The sequence below is a fragment of the Anser anser genome (assembly GCF_964211835.1).
Source record: "Anser anser genome assembly, chromosome: 3".
In the NCBI taxonomy this organism is placed as follows: domain Eukaryota; kingdom Metazoa; phylum Chordata; class Aves; order Anseriformes; family Anatidae; genus Anser; species Anser anser.
This window is the reverse complement of record NC_139722.1, coordinates 83082879-83095766: the sequence shown is the minus strand read 5'-3', so window position 1 is coordinate 83095766 and position 12888 is coordinate 83082879. Positions and strand designations below refer to the sequence as shown.

Below are 12888 nucleotides of genomic sequence, written 5' to 3'. Positions count from 1 at the left end.
CATCTTTAAATACCATCAATACTGTTCCTGACTGTACATGCAGGCGCACAGACATTTTGAATCAAATAAGGAACTAGAGTTGAATGGGTTGTGTTCCTATAATTAATTTCTGCAGGATGTAACTTTGGGAAACTCATCTGACCTTTCTGGATATCATTTCACCTATCTGAAAAATTAAATGTATTACACAAACAGGTATTACAAAGCTTCCTTAGTGGCCATTTCTCAAGTGAACAGGTTCTTAGTTTTTTGTAGTCTTAGCAAACGTATTAAAAGAAAAGAATGTGCATTAGTGAAGAGAGAGCAGTCATGGAAGAGGGAAGGAAGGGCATGCAAGTTATTTTCTGGGATTAAAAGAGGTAAAGGAGGTCAGCGGCTTTGCTCCAAATAGCATGACTTTGAAAGCCTGATTAAAAGTAAGGCAGTGATGTTCTCACCACTGTCTTATCCTGACATGGCAAAAGCCAATTTTTTAAAATAAATTTCAGACCAGTTTTCATATTTCACATGTTGGCTCAGAAGGAGAAAGATATAAATTAAATCTCTCAAAACAGTAGAAGAATCTCCCATCCATGATAAATGAATAAGGAAATAAGATTTCTCACTTTCTCATGTCTTAATTTCCTTGGTTAAACTGTTTGTGTAATTCAGAAAAAAAGAAAAAAACACTGTAGACTGAGATGACTGCACTCACTGCTTAGTCAAATGTGGAAATTTGATGAACGATTCGTTGTAGTTTCTTTTTTTGTGTGTGTGCTCCCTTGTGTACAACTATGAGACTATGTAAATTATTTTTTCTACTTGGAGGGATGGAAGAAATGGATGCACTAACAGCCAAACCAAATTTAATCAGGGGTGTGTGTGTGTGTGAGAAGTCATTCACATTGTGATTGGCTTATTGACAGCATTTCTAGATAATAGGTCTGATCCACTGGGAATATTTTAAGAGCAGCTATGGATTAATCAATTTTTCCATTCCATTTTGAAGGTCGTATGAAATCTAAAGTTTATACAATGATTTAGATTCAAGTCTGCTATATGTGATGTATTGGCTGACTAATTTTTTCCATTCGCTTGGTCAGTTTATAAAGATGTATAGGATATGTTTGTGTATGTAGATGTATATAAATTCACACAGTAGGTCAAGCAAAAAGGGAAAGAGGAAATAGAGCAGCTGGAAAAAAAAGAATAAGGAGACAAATAAAAAAATACTAAACAAAGAGCAGTAGTAATTTCACATCAATATCAGTTGAAAAGGCTTTTGTGGCCAAAAAAATAGCAAAGTGACAGGAGGTTCAGGCATGTCCTGACTGACATTTCTGAGAAATGGTGAACACTTGCACACACAAACCTGATTTTCACATACAGTGAATTAAATCACCTGTAAGAGTACAGTTCATGTTTGAATGTGTGTTTAAATGTAGAAAAAATGTTTCCTCAATTTTGCAAGAGATTCTGTATTGTTTAACAGGTTATATATTTTGTTTGAAGTTCAAATCTGGATATTTTGGACAACTTGTATTTAGTTTTATAAATTGCTAAGCATCATGTATGCACATTTGAAGTTAAGAACAGGTAATCTTAGTGGTGGTACTGTGCTAATTTTTGAAGTGGTTGTGTTTCAGAAGCAGTTCTGACTCAAGTAGGAATTGCAGAAAATTTTTCTCCTTTAAAAACACATTCAAACATATTTGTACTCTTGCAAGTGATTTAATTTTCTGTATACGGAAATCATGTGTGTGTGTGTTGATGTATGTATTCACCATTTCTCAGAAATGCAAAGGTATATTCCACTTTGATGAAAGTCATAGGTGAAACAGAACTACACATAGTCCACCAAAAGAAACCAGGTAAAAAGAAAACAGAAGACTACACATACCTATTACTGATTTAAATCTAACATGAGTCTGATTTAAAAGCCAGACTGATTTGGCAGACCTGTAAACCCATGCAAAGTTCTGCACCTGGATTTATGACTACATAGGGAAGAGGACAGTATATATGTAACAGTGGATGGTCCCTGGAAAAGTTATCCATGTGAATTGTCACATTCAGTCTTGCTTTGTTTTACAATTATCAAAGGCTTTGTATATATTTTCTTTGTGTTCTAAACAGCCAAAAGCATTAAGGAGAGTTAGTCATATGACAGAATACAAATTCAGCAGTCACAAAATTATATGACAAAATGAAACAGAACCATCATCCTGGTAATTGAGATAGCACAAGCCTGTGAGAAAACTTAACATGCACAGCATCCTAAGATACCTTGCATCTTCTATTGAGGTATTTTGTTGAGGACCCTCTCTGCATAATAACCCTAGGTCACTTTCTTTGTTTATTTTTTAATAATACCATTGCCTCTACTCAGTGTTGTACCACGTCCTGCATGATTACAAGTGAAAAAATAAAAAATTAAATATAGGTTCATTCAAAATATGCGGGACTTACATGTTGATAAGAACTTTTTTATTTTTTTTTAAAGCAGTATCTTATATTAAAAAATTGAGATAATATGCCAGCTTAAGTAAACTACCAGAATGATTAATCTCTTTTCCTTTTGCCAATTTATATTGTGTAACTACTGATTTTGTAATATTGTTCCTTAGAAAACAAAGGCCTCAAGAGATTTTTTCCTTTCCTCTAAAAAAAAAAAAAAACCAAACCTGCCAAACATTTGCAATGTTTTGAATCCTAAGTCATCTTCCTCCTCTCTAGTCCCTTACCTCCTATAAACTTATATTTAAAAGAATAGTGTTTTAGTGCTCCAACCAAATGAAAATTAACAGTTTAATAAACAACGAAATAATTCCTGTACCTTTGAGTTACTATTTTTTCCACAGCAAACACCCAACAAGAAACAAACAGAAAGAAACAGGAAATTATGTGTTGACAGTCCAGTTTGCCTCATTCATACAAATTTTGTTTCCCCTCCCTGCCCCTAAATAGCTAGGAACAATTTACAGTTTTAACATTCATGTAAAATTGTCAATATTATCAGTTGTATACATTGACAAGGTGCTAAATAATGTTATAGGCAGGATGAAGCTATCTTAGCAGACAGAACTTTTCTAATTACAAAAAATAGAGTGTTTGAAAAGTTGTTCTGCACAGACTGAGTCACCCCCAGACATCTAAAAATCAAAGGTCAGGAAATGTAGGTTAGAGGTATCTTTGCTACCTTCACTATATTCTGTACTAAGAATTGATTAGCCACAGCAGACTCAAGAAATGGGGTTGAAACATTTCAAAATCTGGGTTGATGAAGTGTGAGACTGAAAAGGCCTTTACATGCATTTTTAAAATTCTATGCATTTATCTTTGAACTTCTAACTTATCCCAATACATTCCCTTCATAGCAGTGACAGTATCTTTGTTTAGATGAGGAGAGAAAATAGGTAGTATTTTCCACAGCGATCAAGTTTCAATGAAAATCTGACAGCCATTGGGGTTGATGGAAAGATTATGGTACATAACTCTATTGCTCCAGACATCTGAATCATTGATATTCACACATTAAAGCAAAGCTAAATAAACCATACTCCTCTGGACATGAGGAAGTCTTTTCAGGCCAAAGGAGCTGTTCCCTTCCCTTCTTCCAAAGATTACATGAGGGTTTCATGATATTTCCGGTGATCATTGCACTGTTTTCTTTGGGATAGAGAACAAACTTTTACCTCATCAGCAGACTGATTACGGTAGAACCGTCTTCCAGGCAGCAATTAAGAAAAGATGCAGGTGTAAAGTTTCCCAGGAGAAGTGTTCATTTAAGACAGTGCAGAGGGATCAGGTTCGTTAAAGCATTTCTGAATCTGCTTTATTAAGGAAGCCATCTCTTCAAAACGAGGAAAAAAAAAAAAAGAAAAGGCAACAAGGCTGAGGAACAAACCGAGGAAGAATAGAGACAACACTTTTTTTCCTAGCCACTTAATCTCCATATATGAGAAGCACAGTGGGGTTTCAGCAGCAGGCTGAGGCAAGCACTGTACTGTGGAGGGGCTGATGGCAGTATTCCATCAGCTGGAAATTATTAAGGAAGGAATGACCTGTATTGTATAAGTTATTACTGGATAGTTCCCAGATGAGTTAATAGAACTGTGACCTAATTAAACCACATCCTTTATGTCCAGCTTCTCCAATTGCATGTACATGACAACAGCAATATAATATAACAAACCTTAAAGTAAATTTTAAAATACAGCAAGGAAGACAACAACTCTGGTGGCAAATCAAGAGAAAAGAGCGAAAATAGAAGTGGTATCTACATTTAAGTCACAGTCATTGCAAATGCTAACACCATACTATAAAGGTCTTAAAAACAATTTAACTAAACAAATCAGGTGGACCATATGATGAAAAAAAACCTACTGAACATAATCGTAAACTGAAGCACAATGGAGACTCACTGGAGCTAATCTCTCACAAATTTTACTTCAGCTGTAACAGCTCAAAAGGAATATCTTAAATTTTTGAAGACTACTCAGTGAAACCACCTGCTGAAAATAGAGTAGAAGTGAAAATAATGTGTTACATTTAAAGATTTTCATTTGTGGTTTTTTTTTCCTGTAAATTTTATTAGCCACATGATTATTATTTTTTAATACTGAATTTAATGCTATAACACTAGGTTTTGGTATGAATGGACCCCCACTATTGAAACTATATTGTTATCATTGATACTTAACTTTATTGTCAGTGTTACTTAGTTGTGTAACTGTATTTGCACCATAAACTAATTTCTTATTTTTTACGGTAAGATCTAAGAGTATGTCCTGTACATAAACTGCACAATAAATTGCATAAAGTAGTATGCTATTCTGAATATTAGATCTCTAAATTGTATGCCAGTCTACTAAAAGCTATAGCACAATTTGTTCATACTAGCATTGAATGCCATTAAAGGGAAACAAATTTAAAACCAATAAAACGATTTAAGCAAGAAGCCCAACATCATTAAAAGAAAAGATAATGCTCTTACACACACACATACAAAAAAATCAATCATGCAAATGGTTAAGAACTTGCACTCATTTAGCAAATATTTTTAGAAAAGGACAAAGATCAAGGAAAGATCAATTACCCATATTTCAGAAGAAACTTTTTGACATAACTAAACTGCTGGCTATGTTTCCATTACTGCATATTTACAGGCCTTGATATTTTGTCAAAGACAGGATACTAAACTAGAATGATCCAATCTGTTTAACAGTCTGTAAGCTTCTTCTATACACATTTCCTTTTCCCACTGAGTATTTACTTTTTGCTGATGCAACTAATGTATACCTCCAGCCTGAAATGTATTACCATGAGCAATTCAAGTCCACATGCTAGGAGCCACACAGCAAGAAAAGAGACCCAATAACAGGAAAGAAACCAACAAAGGACAAATGGCAAAAGAACAGTGAAAGATGGAGGCCAACAGCATACTCTTACCTTTCAGTTAAAAGCGTAGTTTTTATTATTATTATTATTAAATACCTCCCTCCATTCTGAGCTTTTCACCACTTTCTTTCAATCATTGACTCAATTTTCACTTCAACTTTACAATTCACTTTTGGAAAAAATCCAAACCATTGTGTGGAGGGGTAGTGAAGCAGGAGGAACTTTTACTGTTATAAAGGATTACCAGACTTAGGCGCTACATTTCTAGGTGTTGCTTTTCAGCATTGCCATTGTACCATAGTGTCTGCTATTTCTCTAAGTGTCATCAACTTGTCAGCTCATGAGCAGGTGTAAAGGCTTTGTTCCTCCTCAAATGTAATGTTCAGTGGAGCCAATGGAAGTCTCTGAAAAGGGTTGTGTCAGGAGTACTTTTTTTCTTTTTTTTTTTTCCCAGGGAATTTAAAGGTAAACAATTCTATTCAAAATTAATGTCATTTGTTGCTACAGCAAGAAAGCAACAAAACATTGCTAAATGGATTATTAAAAGTTCTGAAAACAGAAGAGGTGCCTGGGAGGCAGCACTCAGGAAACACTTAAAAGCCTGAAGATCACTGGAATGTGCAAGTAATGTGAGCAAATTATAAAGTAAACCAAATAAAAATATCCTGACATGGGAAGATGAGAATTCTGTACTAAACCATACACATCTGAAATTCCCCAGTTGATACTCATGTCAGAAGACAGTAAGTCCTTTGACTTTTTGTAAAACACGTACATGCTATCAGAATGCACTGAGATTTACAAAAAAAAACATTAAATTTTTAGATATTTTAAAAATCAGTGATATACACAGAGCCACGATAGTAAGTAGCGTATCTGTGTATTCACCCTTCATTTCCTGCATCATCACAGGAAAAAGAAAAAAAAAACTGAACAGTTTCACCCCAAATCAAGACAATTAAATTAGACTTGTGTCTTGGTGTTATGTTATCACTTTGTTCAGGGTTATACTACCTGAAATATTAAACGTAAGAGGGTCTGTAGTGTTTTTAAGAATTTCTTAGCATGCATTGCTTCTTACGTGGGCTTAGTATGAGTAAACAAACTGAGCAATTCTCAGAACAATTGATTTTTCTTGCCAAAAGTCAGACCCTCTATTTGAATTCATTATGGTTCATTAGGATTCAGCTAAATCCAAAGCTTATTTTGACTATTATAGGTATTACTGCTCTGAATTTAGAATCTGATGTTTTATTGAGTGACAGATAGCAGGAATAAGTGAAGATCTTCTGAATTTTTCTCAGGTCTAAACCAAACATCTCCATTTCAATCTGTGAATGATTCCAAATGCCTCATTCCAAGAAGAGATATAGCATTGCAGGTAGAAGGAAAAAAAAATCTTATTAACTATTTCAGTGGAAGAGAATCAGTGTTCCAGTCTGCATTTATTTTGTTATATCAAAAGACCATAATCTGTAAGCTTTCCAAGGAGATCAGAACTAAATACTGGGCAAGGTATTATAAGAAAGTAATAAAGCTACATGCTATTCCTTCATAACTATTAGGTAAATAAAGGCAGAGACTAGTGACCTTCTCCTTCATTTAATGCTGTTTCTGTTAATATTGGTCTGATCACTTAGCTGTTGTTTCTTCAGGAACCAAGTGCAAGAAGAGGAGCAACTAGCTTATTTCAGACCGTAAACCAGCAAGATGGTTTTTCCTTCTGATACATTTGCCTTTTATCCTAGCATGGTAAAAAAGACATCAGCTATCATACAACTTTTGACAATAACTTTGATGCAATCTTGGCTTCTATTTGCTGTAGATACTGTGGATCAAACTATATCCTTCTACAATTGATAACAAACGATAATTGTTTGCATCTAATGATTATAGTGATTCTATTTTTTTTTCTCCCTGCTTAAAGGAAATATCTTTCTGAAAGATTAAAGGTATTTAAAGCTAAGTAAAGGAAAATATGGAAGATATATAGAAAATATATAAAAATATAGAATATGTACAAAAAATGAAAATATAGGAAACACGGAACATATTTGTTACTTGGTGTTGTATTTCACAATTTTCAAATCCCATTTTTAGTTATAAATTTGTTTAAAAGTCACTAACGTTATTTCCAGCTGTGTGAATTGAGCACATAGCTATGTATCTTGGTGCATAGGACACAATCTAGAAAGATTTCAAATGGGAAAAAAATAAAATTATGGGCTCCTAAAATACAGAATCATCTCTTTCTCTCCTCCTCTCTTGCTCCCCCCGATCTCCCCCCTCCCCAGTTTTTTTTTTTTTTTTTTTTACTCTAACTTGTCATGTATTTGACAGTTTCTCAAGTATTTAGCAATGAAGATCTAATTGGAAAGTGCCAGGTTCCTTTTTATTGCACTTTATCAATATTGTTAACGGAATGATGTAATTGTTTGGGGTTTGGTGAAGACATTCCATGTCACTTCAGTGTTAATACCAGGCTGGAGCCTTCCTTGTCTGCCTGCGTAAGCTAGATAAACACAGACCTGTGTGCTTTCTTCTCATCTCAGGATACTTACTCAGAGAGATCTTGGAACATATGCCTATTGCGAGCTAAACATTTCACTTTTCATTTTATCCATGTGCCAGAAATCCATTCCTTGGATAAACACTTTACATACTGACACTCTTAAAGTTACTAAACATGATAAATAAAGAGAGAATACATCATTTCAAAACCGATTAAACATTTTCTCACTTGTGACAAATGAACAGCTATACACTGCATGGAGTCCCTGGAGCAGACATTCCATTTTCTTTGTCTTTATTTTGCGTGGAAGATTAACTTTCCATTTCAGCTCATCTATTGCACAATTGAGCTTTTCTAAAATACACATTGCTGCATTTTCCCCAAATCATTATTCATTTTAGAAACATTTTTGTTGTTATTGCTGCAAGAGCTGTTCTTTTAGACTTCTGTGCTTTTAATAGAGATATGAGCTTTAATATTTTGTGCCCAAGCTAAAAGAAAGAAAATTTGTAGCTCTTACTAAAAGCTAAAGAAATGCTGTCTTGGGGCAGACCTGAACTTACATGTGAGCTGAAGTTATCCACTTCAAAAAGTAAAATCCAAACACATTAATCACATTAATTTTGCTCCATCTAATCCATCACTTTTCCTTGCACCACTTGCTTGTCTAGTCATCCTATGCACTGCTGTTCTACCTATGATTAGCCAAATGTAACTAATCTTTCATTTAGCTTTTTAAGCTTTCACCTTCTCTTTCACCCCCTGCCAAAAAAAAAAAAGAACCCAAGTATTTTATTTCTAAGACCCTTTAAAGATCTTAATGCAATAAACACACAAAATACCAAAACTACACCAAGAACCTGTCTTCAATGTTTTAACAAATACCACAAATTTGATTAAGAATTACAGTGTGTGGGTGGAAGGGATAAAGAGAAATGTAGTTTATATAACAGTAAAAAAAAGATTTGACCCTAGATTTTTTGTTTTAGGTCCCAGTGTATTTCCTCGTGTTCTGTAAGAACTTTTGCATGTGATGTCAACAATGAACTAGAATTTCCTTCTTGGACAAAATACTGTGCAAAAGGAGATGCTGCACTCATCAGCAAAGGGGAGAAGAAAGAGTTAAGACAAGTAGGATGGAGTAGGCCAAGTTGACTGAGGGTCCAAGGAGCAGTTTTCTTTCTTCTCCCTTACCGTATATCCTAGCTATAATGAAAGGAATATGTTGATATCATGGTTTCAGTCAGGAGAAAAATAAAAATAAAAAAAATAAAAATAAAAAACAAGACTGGAGAATGAATTCGACAACGACAAGTCACAAGTTTGCCAAACAGATTTCAGATCCCTCTTGCCCGTAGGAATCTGTCAGCATTGTACATATAGTCTAATCCATTTTCCACAGGAGAAAGTTTCCTCAGCAGAGCAGTCAGAGATCACAAATCTCTCTTCTACTAACAGTTTCTTCCCTCAAAGTTTTATTATAAAGGAAATTTCTAAGAGTAAGAATCATGTAATTCAGCAGTTAAACTAGCTTCAGAAATTTCAGGAATGCCTTTCATAAACTTGAGCAAGAGGTACGATACTGAGCCAAAGCAATACTCCCTTTGTTCCACTTTTTCCATCAGGATCCCACGTCATTGATATATACCACTCAATGACCTACCATCTCCTTTCAAGTAAGGAGGGAGCTTCTGATGACAGAGGAACATCCACCCTCCCTTTTTCAGGTACTGTCTTTATTACATGGCCCATGGGTATAGACAGAAACTACTGGTATTGGTGCTGTACCAGGAGAGTAGTCACCCATAATGTGACATTGTAGCAAGTAACAAATCAGGGCATCAGGGCCATAGGATGGCTAATAAATCATAGTAATAACTAGAATCATTTATAGTGGCATATTTTACTGTACATGGACTAATGAATACAGCTGTACTCATTAGCATATATTCAGTGTCAGTTGTAGTTAACACAAAAAGAAGATGCTATTCTTAGTGAACATAAAACTAATACAGACTAATACAGTTTCACCAAATCTGGACTAGAAATGGTGTGTGTCATATTTCAGTCTTCTGCAGGGACAAATAAAAGTGTGTCCCATTTAGACACTGCTTCTGAAGAACACTGCCAGAAATTAGAAGAAACCACAAGTTGTGCAATGCAACGAAGTTCACAATTTTGAAAACTCTCAACTGCACACATCTGTAATGAAATTTAATGACGTATTTTACTTTTTGCCACAAAAACTATTTGAAGATCTATTAGCAACACTACAAAGGAAGTCACATTCAATTATACATATCATTAGTATATTAAAAAAACAGATTTCCATTCCACATTTTATAAGCTCAGGAAGTTGTACCTAATGAACATTAGTTGTCTGGCGAATGTTATGTCTGTCAAATCACCATGATTCTGGCATAGAAGGAACAGTTTTCTCTCAGTCTGAATGTCATATTCTAAGTTTGTTTTTACATAAGGTATATGCCTTTTATATCTTAAAGGCAAGAGTCTTGCAAAATTTTTCTAAAGGTAGACTGCATATCTATATACCTTTTTTTTCCTGTTCATCAAGTTGAAATTGACAATAAATATCACTTTGTTTTCTGAGTGCATTTCTTTCACTATCCAAAAATAAAATAACATTGGATTCCAAAACAGCAGCTTCTAAAAAAACACTTTTTTCAGAGAAGGATTTTAGCGTGTTGTTCTTTCTTACCTTTTATGTGCTTCTGTTAGTGATTTCTCTTCATTTTCTTGGTCTATTTTAGCTGTAAAAAAATACAGGCAAAGAAATAACTATAAAGCGAAAGATACAGATTTTTTTTAAAATAATGTTCACTGTAGAATTCATAAGTCTTTTATTCTTTATTTTATAAAAACAAGCTGAAGATACACTCAAGTATAACAGTTCTGAAAAAACTACATGAAGTCTGATAACCCTAGAAAAACACATACACACACCTAAAAGCCCTCAAAACAAGTGTTGTGTTTTTGTTGTTGTTGTTGTTTTTTAAATCTTGCAGTAATATAAACAACCAAGTCATGAGAGTGACTTCAAAGCAATTCTTAAAGTATAACTCTGAAAATAAAAATATGGGAACTTGTCTATTAAGAGAGGGAGGAAAAGCATGAAGCATTCAGCTTTAAAGCTTTTCTAAAACTTGCTTGACAGATAAAAATTGTCTTCTCCCTCCCCTCCCCCTTCAAATAGCTAGTTAGTTTATGAACTAGGAATTCCTAAACAAGAACAAATTATAACATATCAATTAGTGAAGTACTAGCACCATAGTAGGCCCATATCAAAAACATTACTTTCTATACAAAGGAAATTATTGCATTGCCATTATGTGAAGAAAAGTCAAAAACAGCAAGCTGTCATTGCCACACTAGTGAAAAATGAACAGTTTTCCACATCTTCTCTCATACTGCATTATGTAGTAAGTTCAGTTCACTTAACTTAGAAACATCGATATGCAAAATCTACAAGAACATACGTATTAACCTAGGCATCAACAACATGCAAAGCAATAGTAAAATCTGCTCTGTGCAAGTGTGCTTAGATCAAATTTATACAGTTATTCAGTTATCACAGCTTAAATCCATTTAAGAACTGCACATTGTAGCTAAAATCTTTTTAGTTTCGAACTTTATTCCCTTTTCATGTCTGCTGGAATACTAGGTTTTTAATTTGCAAGGAGAATTTTAGAATTCCAGAGAGTCATTGGGTTTGGAGGCATGAAGAGGATCTGAATTGTCCTGAAGACAAATATCAATAGTACAGAATTCAAAGAGAAAACTAAAAAAAACAAACTTTAAAGCTATTTCTCATTCCCTACATTGCTTTACAACAATAAAAAATATTTTTCTACTTCATTGATGCACCACATTAACAATGTGGTAGGAATAGGAAATCAAGATTTTAAATTTGACACAAATGAGAATGGGATTTTTAGGGTACAAAAATAATCACTATTTTTTCTATTATGAAGTTTCAATCAACAGCACTTTACAAACACATACTTGCACTGAAATAGACATGTGAAATCTGTAGCAAAGTTACAGAAGTGGAGGTTCCCTTCCCCCCCCCCCCAAAGTCGGAACAAGGATCGGAATTATGTCTGATGCTGCAAATGCTTTTTATTAGTAGTAATGTAATCTGCTGAGCTGGGCGAGCAGTGCTCAGTTTACCCACAGCAGCAAACTTTGTATCTAGCAATTGTTATTTGAAGACTAAGGCTCCATCCTTGTTTTGTTTGAAGTGAAAAAGAAATCCCAGCAAGCCACAGGAAACTTGAGGGAGTACTGGGTAAAAGTTCTCAAGGAAACTCAAAAGAACGTGAAGCCTGCCTGATTACGGGTTTCATTACTGACTTGAAACTCGGCCCAGATTCTTCAAAAGGTTTGAGAGGGCTCAAAACCCTTCTTCTGAGTGAACCTGGGCCCAGTGTTGAGTGAATCTGGGCTGACTTATAGTTTTGCTTGAAAGCCTTGTCTTGCTTTGGATATGAAACCAGGTGAAACCTGGCAGCTTTGACAGATTTTTTTTCTTTATACTTCAATCCTGAAAGTCAAGGTATAATTTGTTGTAGAACCATATGGTGCAAGAGAGAAGAAACTCCACCCAGACTCCTTGGATGAAGGGAGAATATATAATTTTACATTAACACTTTTACTAATGTACCTTCAGTTACAGCTTCTAAAATAAGCAGTGCTGTTACTGAAACACAAATTGGAATCCTCTCAGTTAAACAATGCTTGGAAATGGAGGCTAGCATGTTCCTGCTTAGGATAGTCTTTTAGTACTTACATCTGTAGGATAGAACCCTTTTTATAATCTTATAGGATTGATGGGACATAACATCTGAACTGTCTAGTATTGGCTTTTTCCTCATCTCCAACCATTCTACACATGCTTACAAACAACTATTTACCTGAAAAAGCAACAGAGCAAATATTCCAAATTTTTTTTTTGAAAGAGTGCAAGTACAAATCGT

At 34.5% G+C, this 12888-nt stretch overlaps 1 protein-coding gene across 6 annotated transcripts in view; it reads right to left on the bottom strand.

Moving 5' to 3' along the window:
- The window catches only part of FMN2 (formin 2), a 202216-nt gene that overhangs the window by 26083 nt on the left and 163245 nt on the right, over window positions 1-12888 (bottom strand). For all 6 annotated transcript variants that reach the window (XM_083831936.1, XM_083831934.1, XM_083831935.1 and 3 more), the window contains one exon: window positions 10611-10662. In XM_083831936.1, coding sequence (XP_083688062.1) covers window positions 10611-10662 — 52 coding nt within the window. The remainder of the gene's footprint in view (window positions 1-10610; window positions 10663-12888) is intronic.